A 23,208-nucleotide genomic window follows, 5' to 3' on the forward strand; every position below is an offset into this window, starting at 1 on the left:
GCAAATTAACATACACGCAAACATTGCAGGCTTGAATAGGCACTATCCCTTACAACACTGATAATAATAACACGTTTACATATAGTTTGTCGTTTATTAATGGCGATGGTACAGTTAATATGTTGTTGTTTTGTTAAAAGTGTGACGCGAAATATCAAAGATTTTGAAAGACACCGCAAGATAAAAAAGTTTAAGAACCACAGAATAAAAAACTAATAACTAATGAATTTAAACTGTCCCTCCTCTTTAAAGAAATTACATTTTCAAGATTTGCACATGGTCGCCCCGCAATATTACTCTTTTCGGAAATCTATTCATTTTCAAAAAACTTTGTAATTTTAACACTTATTTACAAAAGTAAATACTTTGCAATACCTTGACGAATTGTTTTAAATGGGTGGAAAACTTCTAAATGCCCTCTGTAAAAAATATTTAATACATCTAAACTCTTGCTCCTCGTATGCTGGATTTAAGTCAACACGTCGCTGTATAATTGTCAAAATAATACATATTTCAATGTCACCCGAATTGGTTTGGTTTTAAAAGCGTTGTTGCTGTTTAATAAAAAAAATTCTATAATTGGTTTATAATTTCTTTCTTACATGTTTCATAAATACAGTATAAGTAGTAGTTTGGTGGATTGTCAGGGTGAATGTCAAAACCAAAACAAACGAAGTCCGCCCAATAGTAACTCTGCCCGCTAATTTTGTTTACATTAGAACACCAATGCTCTTAATTATTTTACACAATGTCAGGTGCTGACCGCTGGGCATTTTAGCAATAAACATGAACTTCAAAGGAAAGGGGTCATGTACCTTCATCTAACCTTTATACCTGTTACCGTAAGTGGACTTGCACTGCAATTCCTTAACACTCACCCGACACTTATGGTGTGCACTGCAGGCATGCGCACCAACAAACCCGTTGCAATTTACAACGGTCACGCATACGTAGCAACGTAAAACGATTACCCAATGACCTTGCTCGGCGATGGTAGAAGATCGACGTCCTGTACCTTGCGTAGTCCAGCAATTAGCGTCGTAGATCGACCCGCGGCATTTGCTAATCGCTAATAAAGTAATAACAGGTTAGCATGCCTGCGTAGTTTATTGTTTTGTTTATTGCTGTGCTTCGACGCGACCCCATTACGATTTTCAGCGCAACGGCGAGGTTCGCAAATCAACCGGTGTAGAGACGGTGAAAACGACTATTGTAGCGTGATTTATTGCCTGCTTTTTGAATATATAAGCAGGTGAAAAGCGACGAGTCGATATTCTGTTATTTGAAGCAGACTTAAAGTCGACATGAAGCTAATAATCGCATTGACACTGTTCGGATTATCGGCTGTCACAGGTTAGTGGTGTACAGAAACTCCAGTCGACTTTCAAGTTAAGACTTTCTAGGCAGACGATTTATTTTAACAGTCGTTATTTTATGTACTTAAGCTGTTCATTTCGTATGCTATAGGCGGCAACTAATTTTGCGCTTTTTTAGCCCTAAAATGCTGGCGATGTGAGAACGGAAAGGGCAACGAAGATTGTTTGGCCAAAGGATTTCTTGAAGAGTGCCAATCCAATGAGGTAAGTTTAGTTCAGCATCTGTTTTGCAAATACACTCGGAACGCCGTCGTTATCTAGTCAATTTATTTATATATATTTTTTATTAGGTGTTGGTTTACATATAGCGTCAATTTCCGGTTTTGTTTTTCAATAAAATATTCAAAACAAGTATATCTTTTTAACGTTAATTAATATGCAGGTCTTACTGTTATAAGCCGCGATTCGCTGGTAGAAAACGTCGAAATAACCTCATTGCAGTTTAATGTGGCAGTTTTGGTCTAATAACAGCGCAAGATATTTGCAAAATGGGACTGCCTCATCCGAATATTTCCGATTTTCCTGGTCGGAATAGAAGGGTTTTACAAAAACTTTTTACATTGTCAGCAATCGTGTCAGACCGAGCTTCGTCATGGCGGTTGGGGCCAGGGAATTATGGTCGACAAGCGATGCAAGCAAAAGCTTGCTTGTCAAAACAACTACGTACAGGTTCGTACAACAGCGTTTGGCCCGCCGAGATTTATCATCGCTACAAATATGTTTATTTACTTAACGTAAAACAACCGCCATACATAACAGTACCGATACAATGAGCGTATAGCTCAGATTGTCTCAGCCTTTCATGACTTGCGGCACCCCTCGGCAATAATATATAAATTTCCGCACCCCTTAAGAATTTTCATAAAGTAATTTACTATAATGCCACAAAAAACGGAACTCGAACAACTACTCAATGTATAGGATAATTGTTTTATTCCATTCTACTCTTAAACAAAAGTTGTAAGAGTTAAGTAAAAATCAGATTCTTGAAGATTGTTAAATATTTTCACCCTTGAGCATTAGAAATGGCACTTCACGGTGTCGTGGCACCACGGTTAAGAACCACTGGTATAGCCTATAGCGACTTAAACAAAGTTTTCTTATTCAGAATCCTCGTGGAGCTTGGGTTCCCTCACAATGCAACGAAAAGTCTCCTTCGTCCGTCTGTCGCTGCTGCTGCGACACCGACGCCTGTAACATGGATCTCACGTCTTGCACAGACAAAAGTAGGTGAAATCTAGTCGTATAAAAAAAAATGTTTGTTAGTTATTGTTTTAATACAAATAATAAAACGATCTAGCTGTTTTAACGCCATATTTACTAAAAAATCAAATTTCACCGGAAGTCATTTTTCTATCTCCTTTAACTATATATTGAAGATATTTACGCTGCACTCGTACTTACGATATATATATTTAGAGTAATTATTTTTTTTGTACGTAATAAACTGACCGGGTCTCAACATATCATGATCGATTTGGTCTTTTTTTTTACAATTTTATTATCTAGAAAAATGCCGGACGTTTTTCAGGCTCAATTGTGTATAAGTTGTAAAACATCAATGTTTTACAGAAAACTTCACCTAATAACACTTCGTAACCTTCTGGCATTGTCCGCGCGATGGTAGACTTTTTTTAGGTAACCGAGTTATTTTGCGAATTGTAAGAACTCATCAAGCTGTGACCTGTGAAGTGTTTTAAAAATTATGTTGTATACTGCCCCTTGTAAGTGTGAAAGTGTTGTATATTAGACCGCAATTACTTTTTGGCGAGGACGGACGCTTCCTTATATTTTTCTGACTTCGTTTTTTGTCTTTCAACGAACATGCAAAAGGATATAGATAACAATTATAAATATCACATACTTTTTTTGTTTAAACTTGCGTATATTTTGTTTGTAGCACCAAGATGCCAACCAGAGCATACCAACCCGGGATTCGGAAAAGTTACCTGCTCTGATAGCAACAAAGCTGGCAGCGAGTGCAGGTTCACATGCAATCCTGGCTACGAGATTGTAGGAGCTGAATTATCTGTTTGTAGTGAGTTTTCCGCAAAAGTTTTATATTTAGTGTATTGCCGTATTTAATGTAAAAGCGTAAATAGATCTGAAAATATAATATTCAAGGCACCATAAAATAGTTCACATTTTAACTATGGTCATTAATAACCATGGATGCAATTTGCACTGATTTATTTTGGACTTTCTCATAGCGTTAAAAAGTTATGACATTAAATAAATGACTAAAACACATTTTTATCGATTAAATAACTGACAATTGGACTAAGAAGAAATCGTAATCCACAAATATTTAACAATAAATTACCACACCTTTTACTAGGAATCACATGGCTCACTACGCCTGACTAGGAGGGATTTATAACCTTGTTATGTCATATAATATATCAACTAAATACTTCTATTGCTGTTTAAATGTATTTCATTCTATTTTATAGAAGAAGACAACAAATGGAATAACCCTGCCCCTATTTGTCGCCCAGCGGTTTGCAATCCAGCACACCGCGCGCCGCTTAACGGTAGAGTAAAATGCAATGACGAAAACCGAATCAACAGCAGATGTGTGTAAGTAAACTTTACTCACTTTTCTATTCAAACGTTATTTGTCCAGTCCGAATTAAGTTACAACAAATATCAAGTCCCGTATTGAGGTATATTGTTTTACGTCAAATATTTACATATTTCTCCATTTGTATTAAACGTGAGTTGTGTATATCATTCTTTTGACGTGAGTCGTTAATGTGCAGGTTTAACTGTGATGTGGGCTACAGCATGAAAGGAGAAACTGTTTCCACTTGTCAGGAAAATGGAAGATGGTCGCACCCAGCTCCTACCTGCCAGAGTTAGTTGACTTGAGATTGTTTAAACTTATGTGAGAATATAAATGTTCTTCGTTATACGGAAAACATAAAAAAGATCTCTTATAAAAAGATTTGCAAACCAGATAAGATTTTCTCCTGTAATTTTTTTAATGGATTCGTTTTTGACCTATAATATGAAGTTCATGACTTAATTTAATTGTATTGTTAATTTTTAATTCATTTACTTGTGCGCTATAAGGTATCTCATTGTAAAAGTTGCAATTATAATCCTATCAATTGCAATTACAAAAATGCATACTTTTGTTTTCAGGGATCAGTTGTTCTCCGAAACAAGTGAACCCAGCGAACGGCGCAGTAGAATGCACAGATGGCGAGGACGTCGATAGCATCTGCAGCTTCGAGTGCAAACAGGAATTTAAGTTGATCGGAAACCAACAAACCATTTGCTTGGCCGAATCGGGACGTGGCGTTTGGTCCAACCCCGCCCCTACATGCCAGCGTAAGATAATATGTATAGTTTTAAAAACATAACAGACAGTTAACAGACAGCCAACCAGGGCTGCGGAGTCCGAGTCGGTTTGTTTTGATGGAATCGGACTCGGGACTCGAGTAAGGCCACGTAAAACTAACCGAGTCCCGAGTGCGACATGCGCATGCGCAGTACCAAATTTTGATATGGCCGCCAACTGTAAATTGAAAACGCGGAATACCATACGGTGGAATATTTTCCAACCATGCATTGTGAGTGAATGAATTGTAAGACACTCCTATAAGTCGACTGCTGAAGATCCACGCTATTTTGGTTACGTAAATCGGCGGAACACAGGCTGTAGAGTCAGGGCCGTACTCGGGACGAAATTGCACATTTAACCGGAGTTGGACTCGGGAGTCGGACTCGGGTTCATTCTTTGGCTGGAGTCGGACTCAGGTTATTTCTAACCGACTCCGCAGCCCTTTCCACTGCGAGTATAAAGTACTTCAAAGTAGATTCAACAAATTTACCAAAGGTCGACGTATATAGAAGTGTTTAGTCGTGCGGCAGGCAAACTGCTTTTTTTTATAGAAAAATGGAAATATATACTAGAACTAAAGTTGTTACTTAGTCCAGCATCAAAAAAGCAGTTAAGCCACTTAAGTGCTATCGTTTACGATAAACGTTTCACTGAACAGGTAAGCAATGTCCGTCTGGTCCTGGTGCCCCAGCTATGGGAAGGACGATATGCAGCGACGGCAACTTTGTCGGATCCAGGTGTGAGTTCATCTGCGACGACTACCACAGGCTTGTCGGAGACTTCGACAGCGTTTGCGTTGAAGGCATCGATGGATCTATGTCGTGGAATCGACCTGTACCAGTTTGTCAACGTGAGTGCTATTCAAACTTATTTTATCTTCCCCATTTAAAGAAATAACCTATTGGAATTCACACAGAATTAGTTTTGAACTTGTTATGGACAATAAAATTGAAGTATGATAAATGGATTTGTTTTCTTAAATTGTTTATAAATGCTTGATCCTGGCATCGTTAAGTTTTCCTTTAGCAGAGTCGCAACTCATAAAACTGACCAATATTATATTTTATAGGGTATAACAATGGAACAATATTATCAACATTAAATTTAGAAGAATGTTTATTAGCCCCTCACCGTGCTTGGCTATGGTAAACAGCTTGCTCGAATTTACTTAGAATGTTATCTGTTTATGCTTTGCGCAGCCAACACGTGCGAACAACAAACCACCCTTCCCCACGGATCAATCACGTGCTCGAACGATAACTTTGCCACCTCGAGGTGTGAGTTCGTTTGCACTACTCCCACGTACAACCTCTACCCTCCTACATCTACTGACAACCTTTGTCTGAACAACACCGCATGGGACAGGCCTATGCCTTGTTGTGCTCGTGAGTATTGTCCTTAATTTGAATAGAACAGAAAAAAAAAGTTCATACTTGATGAGAACTGTTATGCATATTAGGACAAAAGGTGGAGTGTAAAACTGTAACATTTTTTTAACAAAAAAAAAAAAACCTTTCATTAAATCTTGGCGGATTTATTCTACCACCTATCCATTTAAATTCCTATTTCTATTTAAAAAAAATGCTTTAAACTAATCGTAATCAATCCCATTAGTCCATGATGCCACAAGGTCTGGCCCGATTTAATAAAGGTTAACCCTGCGATCAAATTTCTTTGATAACATCCTTTTTTCCAAAAATGCTGGCAAAAATAAATGATAAAGGCTAAACATATTTTTGCTACATACGTTTTGGTATACCAATAATGACCAAAATGTTGTATCGTGTCCGCCTTATGCAGTCATGGACTTCATTGTAATCCTTGATTCCTCCTCATCGGTTGGAGCCGAGAACTGGATCAAGATGAAGAACTTTGTGCGCAACTTTTTAGAGTAGGCACTAGTATCCTATTTTTTACGATTTTGCCGCTGCACACCTGACATATGTTGTTAGTTAAGTGACAAAAAAACACTTCCCAAATTTGTGTTTTGCGATACCTGTGTAGCAGCCTAATATGCAGAGTTGAGAATGGTTACGTTTCGTTGTGTTTTTATGGACACTTTTCGATCATGCTGCTTGTGCATAATGCATTTGTTCCATACTTGACGCACGAACCTATCGTGTTTTCCTTGCAGTGATTTCAGCGTTTCTCCCGACGCAAGTCACTACGGCATCTATAGATACAACAAAGTTGTCGACACTACAACCCAGGTAACCTATGAAACTACAACTCAGGTAACCTAGGAAATGTTTGATTTGGTAGCACGTTCCGCTCAGTCTTATATTTATCTCGGGGCCTACATGAGCAAGTTAGTTACTTTAAGATATTTTTAAAGTAAAAAAACGTGTTACTCACAGATTATGCTGGACGACTACACTGACAACCTAGATGCTCTTTTGGAGGCTTTCGACGAAATTCCCTACGATGGTTCAGGTTAGCATCTATTGTGGCAGTGGACTTTGGCTACAATTTCTTGCTGCTTAAGCAATGTTAAAAAATTTACCAGCAAACTGATTGGATGCATAATAATTTCCGAATATATCTATTAACTTAGGCACAAGGACTGGAAATGCGATCAATCACGCGGTTGATGTGATGCTTAAGAAGGGCAACGGTGAGCGGCCTGGAGCAAGAAACGTGGTACTCCTCATTACTGACGGAAACTCGCAAGATCCAGTCATCGAGCCATCCAAGCGTCTCCAGGAAATCGCCACAGTACGTTATCTACGAAGACTTTATTTCTACGGTGTTGCGAAAGTTTATGAATATAGCTAGGCCTACTTATATATAGATGTTAATTTCTTAAACTTGTTTAGTTGCCTATTTGTTAAATTTAAAAGTCAATATACAGTACAGTTAGGGTATAGTGTAGGGTCATCATTACAGCTACTACATTTCTGATGTTTAGTCTAGCCCCAAAACACTAAATTATTTGTGGTGTGCAATTAATAAAAGGTTTTTTTTGTAAGAAGGTTTTGTTAGGATTCGAACAATCGTATGTACGAAAAATTCACATTAGTTTACACGTTTTAACTCTTGTTGCAATAGAGTTTCTAACAGACCAAGTTTTAAGTTCAAGTAATGTCTATAATAAAGTAAAGCGCATTCGGCTGCCTTCACTGGTCTTAAATGAAGCGATGGCGAAACCCATCGGGGATGGGATTCCCTTTGCTTGTCAATTAAATAAGCTAAACTTGGTAAACTCTTGTGCTCATAGGTGTACGTGCTGCCCATCCAGCCGCCGTCGCGTAACCCCGCCCGCAAAGTGGTGCTCGACATGGTCGAATTGTCCGCCATGGCCGGTTCCGATGACCGACTCATCACCACGGCCCTGGAGGGTGGTTTCGAGGCACTCACCGAGGACTTCTCGCAGGAGGTGAGCGACAAGATTTGCGGCAACCCCTGCGATCATGTTCTCCACGAGCACGAGGAGTAATCTGGTCTGGTCGGAACCCGGAAGTTTGTTGATCATCTTTATTGACTCCTTGAGACCTTACTGATTTCTGATTGGTTTACGACTCGCTTTATGTTGGTTTTACCTTTTTCTATTTAATACTGTTTCGTTTATCTTCCATGGTGTATTGAGCTCGTCGTTTAAATTATCTTTGAATTTTCGGCAAAGCTTCCTAATCCGATTAGGACCCTTTGGTAATAGGAAATAAAGTTTTTGTCTTGCAATTTCTGATTTGTGGTATATAGAAAAGTGTTCATATATAGCTTTAGCCTGGGATAGTTGGCAGAGGTGTGTGCCTTAAACCAACTGTATATTGTAGGTGTTTTATTCCCCGATGTCTATAACACAGAAAAATAATTTCTATTTATTTCCAATTAGATAAAACATTACCTAAATGATTCAAGATAGAGCGCAAACTTCGTTTGGTATGTTGTACACGAAGCGTTTCTTTAAATCTAAGTTTCATGATATATTCTTGGATTTTTATGACCGGTAACTGGCACTCTACATGTTTAAAATACTCAAAGTTTAGTATTTCCATGGTTTTGGAGATAAATGGTTTAACGTAGTCTACATCAATAAGAGGAAAAAATAAGCAGAACTAAGAGCAATTGAAACAACACAACTAAGAAGATTTTAATGTTCTTTGTCTCTATATGACAGTATAAAAATGCCACTGATGTATTGATTTTTAACAAGCAAACCAGGGCTACGGAGTCGGAGTCGGACTTGGGACTCGAGTAAGACCACGTAAAACTACCCGAGTCCCGAGTCCGACATGCGCATGAGCAGTACCAAATTTTTAAACTGATATGGCCGCCAACTGGAAATTGTAAACGTGGAATAGCATATGGTGGAATATTTTCCAAACAATGTATTGTGAGTGAATGAATTATACGACATCCCTATGGATTGCTAAATATCCACGTTATTTTATTTACGAAAACTGTCGGAATACAGGCTGTAAAGTCGGGGCCAGACTCGGGATTCGACAAAATTGCACATTTGACCGCAGTCGGACTCAGGACTCGGGAGACGGACTCGGGTTTATTTTTTTGGCCGGAGTCGGAACAACGATGTGATGCTGGTAGAAAAAGATGTGTGAACTAAAAACATAATCAAATTAATCCGCTTAAGTGCAAACCCATATCAAATAATGAAAGACGTTACCATACTTACCAATTGATGAAAATTTATTTTCTGTTATAAAAAATGTTCATATTTTTGTATAATTTAGTCTATAAGCATTGAATATATATGTTCAATAAATTGACCCACAAGCACCAATAAAATTAGTTATTGTATAAATTTGTTGCTTGTTAATTTAGTTGGTTGAAAAAATAAAACGTTTAAAGTTGGTTCTAAATCATTTTGTAGAATAGACGCCGACTTTTGTTTTTGACAGGGGTACTCAAATTTTACGCTAAATATGACGTCACAAAATATCCACTAAAAAGAGAAGTTTGTATGCAGCGTGGTGGAAGCGTTAAAAAGCATTTTACGGCAAATAATTGACTTCTACCGGAAAAAAGGATTTTGCTTCCATGGTATGTTAGGTAGGAGATCGCCTAAACCCATAATCACGCAATTAGGCACGAGGAATTCACAAATTAATTATGAATTCTTTGTTATGCCATCCATTAGGTGTCGGCATTATTATAAACGTTTATTATTAATAAATTAATAAATAGTTTTATTTACAGCAGTAAGGGTTTTAGAACACAAATTAAGCGTTAGCTTTCCGGGTGGTCTTAGCCGTTCGTTGGTTGGCGAGGTGTTTAGCGAGATTTGGTTGGCGAGAAGTGGCTTCGTCATACCGAAAGTCGACTCAACGGGCTCGTGCGTCGTTAGTGCACTCACTCAACTTAGCGAGGTGTGTTCATAATGCCGCCCCTGGGCAGTATATCATTACCATATTGGTGCACGACATTGAACGGTAACCTCACGTTTACTAGGTTTACTTGTTTTAGACACAACATATAGCGAAGTTCTTTCCTCGTAAAACCCAATTAACAAAATTGCCTGTTATTTTATTTGTCAAACCTTATAAGCTATTTTACAGCGCTTGACAAGATAGCCAGTTTTTACATCACGAACTTGCAATTAACATTACAAAATACCACAGATTGCATAAAAATCTTATATAGTTTGTCATGTACGTATACTGGCATCATTCATCACAGCACGTTCACGAAATCAAGCTTGCCACTAGTTGATAACCCGAACGTGATTTGAATACTCATCCTTCTGATCTCTTTATTCGAGCTCAATTCCCTATACGATTAGAGTTTGTTTGGTAGCCTATATTTGAAACTAAAAACAAACAAATGCTGAAGGGTGTCCATAAATTCTATATTAAATCGTGTGTTGGGATTTTTGTAATATCTATTTATTCGCAAAGATGGTTACCGTTGTTATTCCAATGCTACTTTGAGGTCTATTTCAACTGCATGATAGCCACGCACAATATTTCGTTATAAAGGTAAGCAATATATATGTAGATAAAAGGCCCTCGCTACTCGTCCCTTTAGCACGAGGCAGGCCGTATCACAATTTTAAAGGGAATACACACTGACCTTATCAGGCAGCAATATATAAAGCGAAATTGTATATTTACATAACAAAACGAAATAAGCAGAATTATGCCGGACTTAATAAGCTCTATACTCGTCGAGACATGACTTTAACCCACCGGAATAAGATTCCAATTGGACGCCACTGTTTTGAAACCGGACTGATTGTCCTTGTTTTAGTTTATGGGTGAGCAATGAGTGGTGTATTTGGTTAAGGTTGAAATAGTCGATAAAGTTAGTGATGAAGGGGATTTTGGGTTTCGGTTAAGGTTACACCTCATTCTCGCGGTTGATGTCCTATTTCGATTAAAATCTTATTTCGACTAATATTGATTATAAGCAGGGTTGCCATCGACATGGACCCATAAATAAGGACAACCGAAAAATTAGATTAGCATTTAAAAAACATTTTTGGACATACATTATGTTTATACGAGCCGTGTTATATCACATTTCATGTTTTTGCCAGAAACAATATTCTCCAGCAATTTATCAAGGTTTATGGGTTGTTTTTCGGTCTACTCCTGTTAATGTTGCTTGAAGAACGCTATTTTAAAAATCCGACACATAACACGATCGACCAGGTGAAATTTGTCGATCAAACGGTCGATCGCGATTGAAGTGTTAGCCACTCCTGCTTATAGCTTTACTGATTTAATCGAAGAGTCGAGTGCATTTCCCCAATACCAAGCACTTCGCAAAAAACGCTGCCTTCGATGCACCCCATTCTGCCGTAGCCTAAACCACAGTAACCTTGTACTGCTGTTTACTGCTAAAATGTCGTTAGCTGTTGTATCCTGCTACAGCATCCAAAACTTCTGTACCACTGCCCTACCTATATCACCACTTAGAAGTAAAATCCTGAGACCTGTACGCCACAGGAGTACCTTTTCATTTAAGATGACATAAAATCTCGGCGCAAAAGCATAATTTTAGAAAATTATTCTACACCGGTTACCAGAGGAAAACGATCGAAGTTCTGTAGTTGTTGAAAATAAGACAAAATAAGGACGCAAGTCGAAAATAAGGAAATTTCTTACAAATAAGGACATTTAAGTTTTCTAAGACCTGGCCCTTCAAAATAAGGACAAATCTTAGAAATAAGGACGGTATGGCAAACCTGTTATAAGTCATATTTAGGTTTGATTCCAAACTGTGTTTTATTTCTACTGTCATGGTATTGTAATTTCAGTCGTATTGCAAGAGTCTATTATATATAAATCTCTCTCCACTAAGTAAGTAATATAGTGTTTGCAGTTTAATTAATTATTACCGAATCGTGTCTTCCGACTTGACGTGCAATCGCGCATGTTTACAATCGTGTTTACATTAAAGTTTTTGCGCACGTTGCAACAGTCATGTTTCATCCAGAATACATTGAAAAAATGCCAGCTTGTATTAATAATAGTTCTACGACAGTCTATCGCTAAAACCAAAGATTCATAAATTGCTACTTTAGTATACTATAGTAACGCTACTAAGTATGTGGTACCTAAGATATAGCCTAGAAACAATCGCATTGGCCATAGGTTTTTTTGTGTATTAAAATTACGTAGGTTGAACAAAAAAGTCGTACAAAATATGACCTACATTTTATGACGGTAATAGACGATATTTCATGTACGTGCCGTGTCGAAAAATTATGCTAAACAAAACGTAATTTGAACATTAACAAAGCATAATTAAAATAAAAAAGGTACAAATGCCTTTCGATCCTTTGGGTAATTCTTGAAATTTTCTTTGTACCATCGGTGGTGCGAGTAACTCCGTGCGCCCAAGAAGGTGGTGGCAAATGCTGCGAAGGCTAAGCCCTGGGGTGACCAACAAGCCAGGGCCCAACCGGACCATTCGACCGCCTCCCCGAAATAATTGCCTCCGGACACATATTCGAACACCCAGCCTCTGGGTATTTTATAGCCGGTTTCTCCTGGCTTCCGCAGGTTTCGTAGAATGGTGTCGCACCGAGTGTTGGTGTAGAAGCCGAAACAGAAAATGAGAAAACCGAGGATAAAGTTCCACTCGTACAGCCAACTGTCCGGGTACGATGAATACTTGAGTAAGTAGTTTGCCTGCAAACAGTGAGCAGGTTTTGTTAAATTAACAGTTATTTTAAAAATTTAAAAAGAAGGCAACATGCAGTTGCTTTGAGGTATTTTCCATAAATACAAACTGATGTTTAGTGACAACATTAACTACTACCGTTCGAAACTATAACGATAATCCCCGTCGTGATTACTAACTTATGATACTGGGTTGAAAAGTTCAGCCCGATCATAAAATAAGTGAGTGTAACCTTTTGAACTTTTTAAATCGACAAACCATCGTTTATCAAACATCCTTGAAAAGAAGAACCAGGAGCCATAGCCGCAAGTCATTCAAACACGTCGAGCTGAACAAACTTTTAAAGTGTACACAAACGTGTCTTTTATGCCTAAAGCACGCAGTTTTGTTGGCAGTGCATATATTCGTTTGTCGCGTTGAGGTTGAAGTGGGTTTTTGTGCTCACTGCTCGTGCGATCTATATAATGCGGTTATTGTGGGCGGAATTTCACTATAAATCCAAAAGTTTTTCGCCCTCCGTGCAAATCTGGATTATGTTTCTGGTATGTCATCGTCTATTTTAATATACTATAGGTTTAGCCGCCGTCGTGAGTTTCATCGCACTGGTAAAAACCCTTTGTGTTAAACGTAACTCCCACTCCGAATTAAACACAAACGAAATGTGCGCTCTTCTTTACGTTACTTTATGACGTCTTAGATACAACTTTGTACCGTCACGATTTGACGTAACTGTGAATCGTCTCAAAAAACTTTAGATAGGCCCCCCAACAAAAATCTGAATCCGCGCCTAGCGGGTATATAATAAAAATACTGCTAAGAAAAACATAAAGTCTAAAGATAAGTAAGCCGTTCATCTCATTATCACGAACGCCCACAGCATTATGTTGAATCTATTTGGTAATCGTCCAAATATTGTTTTAGGACTTCAGAATAGGACAAATTGGTGATAAGGACAAGGCAATACCTCCAGAAGTAGAAGTTCAAATTTACTGTAAATATTTTTTTTAATTGGAAATTAATAACCCACAGTTTTTAGTGTAAACAATTACTGCACACCTGCAACCTGCTGACACAACGCGGAAGCCGATATAAAAAGATTCAGCTGTAAACTAGTTATGATTTGAACACCCGATAACGAGTGACGATTGGAATCCATGGCGACTTTGATGGTTTATCAGTGACGCGCGGGTTCAACAGGAGGTTAATCCTATAAGGTCATATCAAACAAGCGTATTGCAAAAACCTATCGTGTCCCTCCGCTGAACCGAGCGCTTGTTTACTCGGTAACCCAAATATTTCAAGCCAAAGTCCGTTCCAACCTCCAACTGATTGCCGCAACCGATAATGTTACAAACGCAAACATTAATTATTTATACTATTGACTAAGAAAGTTGTTCGAAATTGAACACAATTTAAGCGTGGCCTGCAGACGGAAATGCATAAGTTGTGTATCGGTACAGATCTTGTTCATCCAACGACATCCAAAAAAGGTTACGAGCATAACTAACCGGTGTGGAGGTAAACTTCAATCAAGACAAATCAAAGCAAATGTGTGTGTTACAAACAAAGTAAACATTATGTGCAAAAGTCGATCCAGATGGGTACATATAACCTGCTAAAATGTTGTCTATGCACTTTTCGGTTAACTTAAAAACCGCATATAATTTGATTCTTATCCAGCTTAAGAAATATATTTCGTGTGACACACTTTATACCAATTGCCTGAAAGCCCAGTGATACAAAATGCTGCAATTCTTCCCAAATTAAATAATAAAAAAATTGGCATTCTCACCACATATTACCTGCATGTAGCCGTTGGTGGTACAAAAAAATGTTGCTGCCAGAAAGAATGGCAGTGGCGAAGGTTTGCCACCGCGAATGCAGTAACTGTAAATTATGACGCGGTACCCATAATGAACCATAAACATCGTCAGCAAAACCAGTGACGTCATCGACAGGTTAGTTTGAACGGAATATGACGTCATCAGAACGTAAAGTGGAATCGCGAAGGAAGGCAGCTCCTGCCAACGATGGGTTTTTGAATTAATTGAAACACAAATATACATTGAACTTTTGGAATCAAGTAACATAATTATACATTATCTTTAAAATACAATGTTTCGTGAAAAGGCAGTAGTATAACTACGAGGCACGTTTAGAATACTTTTATCTAAATGAGTTTTGCAGAACGAATTTACGACTTAATTTGTTTCTTGCACGATCTGCGTGTTATATATTAATTCTCAATATAGGACTCACTTGAAGGATCCAGCCAAGTCGTGCATTGATTTGAAGCATCTTACTTGAACGGCCGTATCTTCCATAAGGCATCATTCCACCAATTACTACCAAGGGGGCAAGACAAGCCCAATCTAACATGAGACTGGCCAGAACATCAACACGGTGCTTTTGGTCAATTGTTGGCCACACAGCCACAACTAAACGGCCAAGTATTGTATCGGCCATTTTACAAAAAGAAATAAATTCTTAGTTTTGTCAATAGCCTGTAACATTAAAGTAACATGAATATAAAAACCATCATTTAAAACTAAATGTTTATACACAACATCTCTACTCAACCTTGCAAAGTAAATGACGAAAATGACTTCAAATATATAAAAGCGAATATTTGTTAGAACTTTCTGCCGTAATCAAAATGAAGTAATTTATGAGACAATTCATGACAAATTAAAATTTTGGTCACAAAAAAAATACATCTTTAGTCTCTTTATGTGAATATTTCAAATAACCATCGTTTGGTATGCTTTGCCTGATTGAATTTGTGTTATTCTTTAAACGTCGAATAATCCTACTTAAATCACCTGAACTAATGTAAACCTATTTAACACTGTTACTCTTGTGTGCGTTTCATATGAAATACAAGGCATAAAAAGTGTATACTACGAGCAAATAGCGAGTGATGGCCGCATCACCGAAAACGCAGAGCTTGGAAAAAGCGTCGCCTACTACTTATAATTGCCGGTTACGCTTACGCTAAATCAGTTTGGGAGAAATTTTAATTGCGGGGCAATTACTTTGCACACGTCACTTATGTCTGGCAAGCACCGTTTGAACAGTCTGAGTCTAAATGCTCGTTAAAGGCAGTAATAGTACGCAACGACATAACGTAATGAAAAGGTGCGACAATTTTTGACTAAAAAAACGGCTATATTAAATTTAACCTACTCTGCAAATTTTGGCAATGTTTTGATTCAAGTCAAAACATAATCGCCTATTGCCCTATATGGGATCTTCTTGGACTTCATATGGCAATTATGTAGAATTAATAATGAAAATACACGTGTCGTCATGCTTAATGCGTGACGTGGCAACATTCAAGCACTTGGCAAACAATTACGACTAATCTTATTTATGAAGACTGTATTAAACTTAAACTGAAACAATTAAAATTTGAAATTCGTGTGTTTCATCGGCGCTTAAAGGGCAAAATTATTTGGAGCAAAATACCTAAATGCCATATTCTAAAAAAATATTTTGGAATAAAATCAAACGTAACTCTGGCAGTTATAGCCAAAAGTACTTCCCTCCATTTCTTGTTTAGGAGAAGTTCTAGTCATTTCGTAAAATATGTTCTGTACTTGCTTATATTTGTCTGTATGCTGCTTGCTGACAACCAGCGTCTAAAACAAGTTTAAAACAAGCAACTTTAACTTAGGACACTTGAGGTTGTCGTTCGAAATTGTGCGCAAATATGCAACTTGAATCATAGTAAAAATACACTCGTTGATGTCGGAAAAGCCGGTAAAATTCGGACATGCCCTTTACCGGTAGGGAGTACCTGCAAAAATATTTTTTTAACCATTTTTTCACTTGAATGCCATTGACCGCGTTCTGAACATGTTGAAGATTAGTCAAGAAATGTAACGGCATCCATGCTTTCCACTATGGTTCGCAAATTCACATCCAAACAACACGCCAAAAAACGACAATACGGACAACATATTTTAAAACTATTGCTTTTTTCTGTTTTAAAATCCCATGTTTTTAAAAGGCTAACGTTTGTAACAGTAAGACTCATTACACTCCGGCTACATTTTCCTCTAACTGACTATCGCGTATCAATTCAGAATAATATTATTTGAAAAAATGAATTCAATACTCTATTTGCTCTGTGTTGTCATCTAGTGGCAATTTAAACTCTAGTCTAAAAAAAAAAAAACAGTTGCGTAATAGAATTGTTTTACCAACATAACCATGAAAACCGTAATTTGAATCTTCCAAAGCAAAGTTTTATACGTGTTTTAAAACAAAATTGATGTTAGTTTTATCTTAAATAGTTCCTTCATAGCTTTTCACTCTATTTTAAGCGAGGCCGCTTTGTTGTCATATGCATGAACATATTTAACTCTATTGCAGTTGCACATACAAGTTTATTGAAAATATTTGTTTCATGGCGTCATGCTTTGTGATGTCAACTTTAAAATTTTCACGCCTCGCCCCAATACAAAAAACATTGATCTGCCGCGGGCCCCTGCCAACGCAGCCTTAAAATGTTCTTGCGCACTACAAAAAATATTTGCGCAGTACAAAATTTTCTTAGAGGGAACACTGCCGGTAGGCCCCGAAACCACAATCCTTTTATCAGGGATTCAAGTCAAGTCTTTTTGAATAAATAATAAGTCAAATCCCAGTCCAAGTCATCGGTTGCTCAAGTCAAGTCCCAGTCAAGTCATAATTAGAGCAAGTCAACTTGAAGTCCAACCATTGTCAAAAAAAAATAATAATTATGAAAACCGGCAAACTCCTTCGATTATTATGAGCAACTCAAGTAAAAACCAACATAAAAGCAACATATTACAAGCAAATTGTTTTTATGTGCAACGATCGGGATAAATAACGCAATTTCATAAATAATTGCTTAATTAAAACAATTTATTTTAACCCAAGTCATTTGTCCAAATGACTTAAGTCAAGTCAAGTCATTTGTCCAAAAGACTTAAGTCAAGTCAAGTCATTTTGCCCAAAAGACTTAAGTCAAGTCAAGTCATTTAAAAACAGTGACTTAAGTGCACTATAAGTCAAGTCATTGACTTAAGTCATTACAACACTGGTTGCTTCCCATTGACCTCATTGTTTTATCTTTGCCCTACTTTTGCCTTACGGGTGTACTTTTTCGTTGCAGTTCTTATCTCTTTACTTTGCGACTTCCTTTTTTTTGTTTATATAGCGTTCTAAAACGTCCGAGCGTCTCTATAGTGACACGTTATTATGTTAGCCTCACTTACCGCACTGATGATGGCAAAAGAAATTGCCGAAACGTTTCCTAATAAAAGAATGAATCTTTTATCTATTATTTGGGCCACTCTTATTCTACTGAATAAAATAATGCCAATATGGGTTTACATTGAACGAATTTATTTCTTCTGTTTGGTAGCCTACTTGCCCCCTCTAGAGTTTCAAAATGCGATTATTAATATTGTTTACCGGTACTCATTAATATCATAGGTACTCCCCCCCTGAAAAAATTTCTAATTATTCAGGTAGGAGATTTGTCATTTAATGGTGTAAAAAAGATATTAGCGAGATTTGTAAAACAGGTCTGCAACGGTCGTAAAATTACCATCAGTTCTATTTCTTTCAAAAGGACGACCAAAAACTGAGCTTTGGCTATTAATTGGAAACAAACGCAATAGTGACATCATAAACACATTTAGTACGCTGGACCAAATATCATAAACATAATTGTTAATCAACGCGTAATTTTGCTTTGTCTCATTGCCAATTTTTTGTATATTTTTTTCCTTAATTAAATAGTACACGGCGAACCCCCAAAGGCCCAGACAACCCTTTTGGTTTGCGATTGCTTTTTCGTGTGGCGATTTTTGATAAAAATTCTTATAAAATAAAAATAAACAGTAGATCTGTGCACGTTAACAATATGTTTAACGGTGCGGTAAACGTTGTTTAAAACCTGCAGAATGTAAACAAAAAATATATTTTTAATAAGTCTTCATATCGGACTATGGACTCTCATAGGCGTAAACTAAAAGTCTGTCAGTGTCATGATATTTGCTTGGTCCCGGGCGCTATATTGCTAACAGTATTTTGGTAAGGGTGGGCCAGGTGTTATTATTGTATTTATTCCTTGCTAATTTTTTTTAACCTGTTCGTTACTGTAAGAAAAGGGTTAGTATTCTAGATCAGCGACGACTTTTGTAATAGAACTAATGCTAAGAGCCGTCCCACAATGATTCCGTACCGAAATCCAACTGTACCAATAAAATGCTTCCAGATAATATAATTACCTGACGTGTGCTGCATTTAAAGTCATTATTACAAAACTATACCAGTTGATTTGATTGTAAGAAGAAAGTTGTATCAGTGCCTATATATTAAAGAACCAAAAGCTAGCCAACACACTAGCTAAACGAAGAAATTTCAAAGGCAAAAAAAACATATTTAGCCTCATTTTTTTAGAAAAAAAATTTTACCACAACAATAAGAATGATCTATATTTACAAAATAAAAATTAAAAAATTAAAAATTAAAAAAAATATTAATATTCAAAATTAATATTCGCAACAATTTTTAATAAAAAATAATTTACGCAACTAGAGACCAACAAAATCGCATAGCGCTTGATAATACCTTTCCAACGATGCCACACATGACTCGGTAAAAGTTGAGGCCATACGCTTTTATCGTCGATAACCGATCATAAAATTCATAAGCGATCGCGGTAATTTTTAAACGCCCGTCACTTGCCCAATTCAAAGTGCAAGTGAACGAAATTTTATCAAGACATTTCTACAAGCCTTATAATGCCATAGAAAGAAAAAAAAGTAAAAAATTTTAATGTTGAAAATATTTCAAATTTAGCATTTGTTATGCGTAATATCGAGTTTTTTCATCCCACCAACATCCGACCAAAAAAGACCCAAAAATCAATTTACGCAACTAGAGACCAACAAAATCGCATAGCGCTTGATAATACCTTTCCAACGATGCCACACATGACTCGGTAAAAGTTGAGGCCATACGCTTTTATCGTCGATAACCGATCATAAAATTCATAAGCGATCGCGGTAATTTTTAAACGCCCGTCACTTGCCCAATTCAAAGTGCAAGTGAACGAAATTTTATCAAGACATTTCTACAAGCCTTATAATGCCATAGAAAGAAAAAAAAGTAAAAAATTTTAATGTTGAAAATATTTCAAATTTAGCATTTGTTATGCGTAATATCGAGTTTTTTCATCCCACCAACATCCGACCAAAAAAGCCCAAAAATCAATTTACGCAACTAGAGACCAACAAAATCGCATAGCGCTTGATAATACCTTTCCAACGATGCCACACATGACTCGGTAAAAGTTGAGGCCATACGCTTTTATCGTCGATAACCGATCCTAAAATTCATAAGCGATCGCGGTAATTTTTAAACGCCCGTCACTCGCCCAATTCGAAGTGCAAGTGAACGAAATTTTATCAAGACATTTCTACAAGCCTTATAATGCCATAGAAAGAAAAAAAAAGTAAAAAATTTTAATGTTGAAAATATTTCAAATTTAGCATTTGTTATGCGTAATATCGAGTTTTTTCATCCCACCAACATCCGACCAAAAAAGACCCAAAAATCAATTTACGCAACTAGAGACCAACAAAATCGCATAGCGCTTGATAATACCTTTCCAACGATGCCACACATGACTCGGTAAAAGTTGAGGCCATACGCTTTTATCGTCGATAACCGATCCTAAAATTCATAAGCGATCGCGGTAATTTTTAAACGCCCGTCACTTGCCTATTGTTCCAAATGATTTCTATAATCCCATATAGTTTTAAGAAAAAATGCCTTTGTTCTAACAACGTCCTCGCATTCATTGTCATTCTTCACGCTTTTAAAAGTCTTTGCGCCAGACTATTGTTCTCGCGCTAACGGGCTGTTATCTTTTCGCACCTACTTTTCGATCTAAACTTGCGAAGGAAAGAAGCTTCTTTAAGGGTGATGCTATCATATAAATTCTCGCTGTTCTGTTCAAGCTTTTTAGTATAAAGAAAATAATCAAAAGTTATTTATAAAACGACGTCGCACAAGGCAGTAATTCTACAAGGGTAAGTGTATTTTAGTTGTATGCCTATCCGTTATTTTACCTCAGAAACAATGCATTTTAACTATAAGCGATTGCAAATTATTATTTGAACTTGATTTTCTTACTGAAGATAGTTTCCACAAATGTAAAAGATACATTATACTTATTGCCAAATGATAACAGTAATAAGCAAACATACTTTTAAATTTGGGTTATTTGTGTTAGGTCAAATGTTTTTAATATGAATTAAAATATTAAAATTGTTGTTCACCAAGAATTTAATTTTTACATCTTTTAACATTGATTACAAAACCATAATTCTTCATTATTTTCAATTGCTTGTTTTTTTCTCGTTGCCATGATTTTCCACTCCCCGCTCTTCCCCTTTAAGAAATATAATTTTGAATAGCATAAAGTTGAATTAATTTGTTATCTTAAGACCTACCTCATTTGCGGAAAAACCAAATTCCAGCATCGACGAAACAGGGGTGCTCCCTCTAAATGCCTTCGGAAAGATCTGCAAATACGAAAATTATCATCAAATATTTGCAAAAAAGATAGGTAAAATATATTTGCTTCACTTACCACAGGCGAAACAGCACTTTGTGTGGTGCGCACGACATCTACCTCCATGGTCGTCTTGTGACACACCTGAAATAGGGATATTTAAGTTTATAATGTACTATAATCGCTTTCACACACAAAACGTAAAAAATAAAATTGTGTTAAAAACCACATATACAAGCAAATACTCTCACCTCCGTTGTGGGAAGAGCTGGGAAGTTGCTGAGGGTCCGCATCAGGGGAATCGGGGCCTCCGTTGTGGGAAGAGTCGGAAAGTTGCTGAGGGCCCGCATCAGGGGGTTCGGGACAGCTCTCTTCTCCTCCTCGGCCAAGATCCTGGTGACTCTCTCTTCAATCTGTAAAAAATAAACACGGAGAGCACTCAAGGAAATATGGAGTTTGTCGGACCACTTCCCATTTGCGAAGGGGACGTCCAGGCCGAGGAACTCCGCCCCTTCTTCCTCGGCGCCGATCCTCATCGCGCTGTTCAGCTGCTGCACCATGCAGCCCTGGGGCGTCAACTGGGGCAGCACTCCGGTGTGGAAGATCTAAGTGCAACAAATTACAATGATTAGTTGTATATGAAAAACTGTCTACACACTAAAACTACACATTAAGAAACGTGTAACAACCTTCGCTCCTGGATACAACACTTTAGTGAGGCGGATCAGCGCTCTCGTATCCTCCAAGATCTCAGAAATAAGTCTAAAAGGAAATATAGTAAAAAGAAATAAGTCTATAGGGTAAACTTATAAAACATTATCAAACAATACCTCGAAGGATAGGCTGATGCTTCCTCCGGGCTGCTGTTGACCACGTCGTTAGTGCCAAGGCCAATAACGACGGCAGCAACTCCATCCAGTATTCGGCTGTTTGACAGCTCGGTAATACCATGCCTGGTGGTACCCCCGGGAATACTGAGGCCACAAACGTCGAACGCAAAGTTGGACGATGGCCTTACGAGGCAGGGCTCAACCAAGTTCCGAGCATTGCTGTCGGAAACATAGAGGAGCCGTTTGCGGGAACTCGGTAAAGGAACCTTCCAGCTCACTTGCTTCCCGCAAATTCCTCTGCCATAGGACTTCACTGGAGGCCGAATACCTTTAACTAAGGCTCTAACCTGTGATAAATAACAGGATGTAAGCTACTTTTAAAATGTAAATTACTTTAAGAAAATAATAATACAAATTTCATTTTACTCTTACCTTGCTCCAGCGGAAAGTACTTTCGTCGGTTTGAATATACATTCTTGATTAGTAAGAGTAATGATCTTTGAATATTTTGACAGTATATTTGCACTGTAGAGAATGTCGTAAAGACTAGAATTAGAACGTGCTTACACACGCGTTATATGGAAGGCGTCTCGTTGATTGCTTGAGCCATTGATTACAGGCGCTTGAGCCCGAGCGGGCCGATCAGTCGCTGATACCGACCATGCTAACAAACAAATTAAAAACTGGTAAACAACTTCGGAGTAAACAACTTTGGGTAAACAACTTTGGGTAAACAACTTTTGGGTAAACAACTAGGCTGAACCAAGTTAAAACTCTAAAATACCAGAAATATTAAACATATTTTTGGATCTGGTCTTAAAAATAGGAGTACGACATCTTGACCCAAAATCTTACCTAAGGTAAAACATATTTTGAACTGGCAATTCACATTTTAGACTTAATATACATTTAAACCCAGGAAATTCATTCTAATCTAACTTTTAAATATTTTTTATGATTTTAAATTTTATTTCATCATTCTAGTATGTACTATTTCTAATTTCA

The 23,208-nt window shown here is 37.3% G+C and overlaps 2 protein-coding genes across 2 annotated transcripts; one reads left to right on the forward strand and one right to left on the reverse strand.

Annotated features, from left to right (window-relative positions):
- The first annotated feature begins 1,304 nt into the window (after positions 1 to 1,304).
- On the forward strand, positions 1,305 to 8,161 carry LOC146160916 (E-selectin-like). Its single transcript, XM_083385050.1, has 15 exons — positions 1,305 to 1,353; positions 1,495 to 1,580; positions 1,944 to 2,045; positions 2,485 to 2,602; positions 3,277 to 3,414; positions 3,830 to 3,956; positions 4,139 to 4,233; positions 4,524 to 4,712; positions 5,384 to 5,575; positions 5,925 to 6,111; positions 6,506 to 6,616; positions 6,860 to 6,935; positions 7,083 to 7,158; positions 7,280 to 7,440; positions 7,943 to 8,161. Exons 1-15 carry the CDS (start codon positions 1,305 to 1,307, stop codon positions 8,159 to 8,161), a joined length of 1,926 nt encoding a protein of 641 aa, XP_083241176.1.
- A 4,254-nt stretch (positions 8,162 to 12,415) lies between these two features.
- LOC146160917 (3-oxo-5-alpha-steroid 4-dehydrogenase 1-like) lies at positions 12,416 to 15,279 on the reverse strand. The gene is made up of 3 exons (XM_083385526.1): positions 15,073 to 15,279; positions 14,616 to 14,834; positions 12,416 to 12,821 (listed from the first exon to the last, which is right to left on the reverse strand). Exons 1-3 carry the CDS (start codon positions 15,277 to 15,279, stop codon positions 12,435 to 12,437), a joined length of 813 nt encoding a protein of 270 aa, XP_083241652.1. The 3' UTR covers positions 12,416 to 12,434.
- Positions 15,280 to 23,208: the final 7,929 nt, after the last annotated feature.

Source organism: Ascidiella aspersa, chromosome 3 (genome assembly GCF_963924565.1).
Source record: "Ascidiella aspersa chromosome 3, kaAscAspe10.2, whole genome shotgun sequence".
NCBI classification, from domain to species: domain Eukaryota; kingdom Metazoa; phylum Chordata; class Ascidiacea; order Phlebobranchia; family Ascidiidae; genus Ascidiella; species Ascidiella aspersa.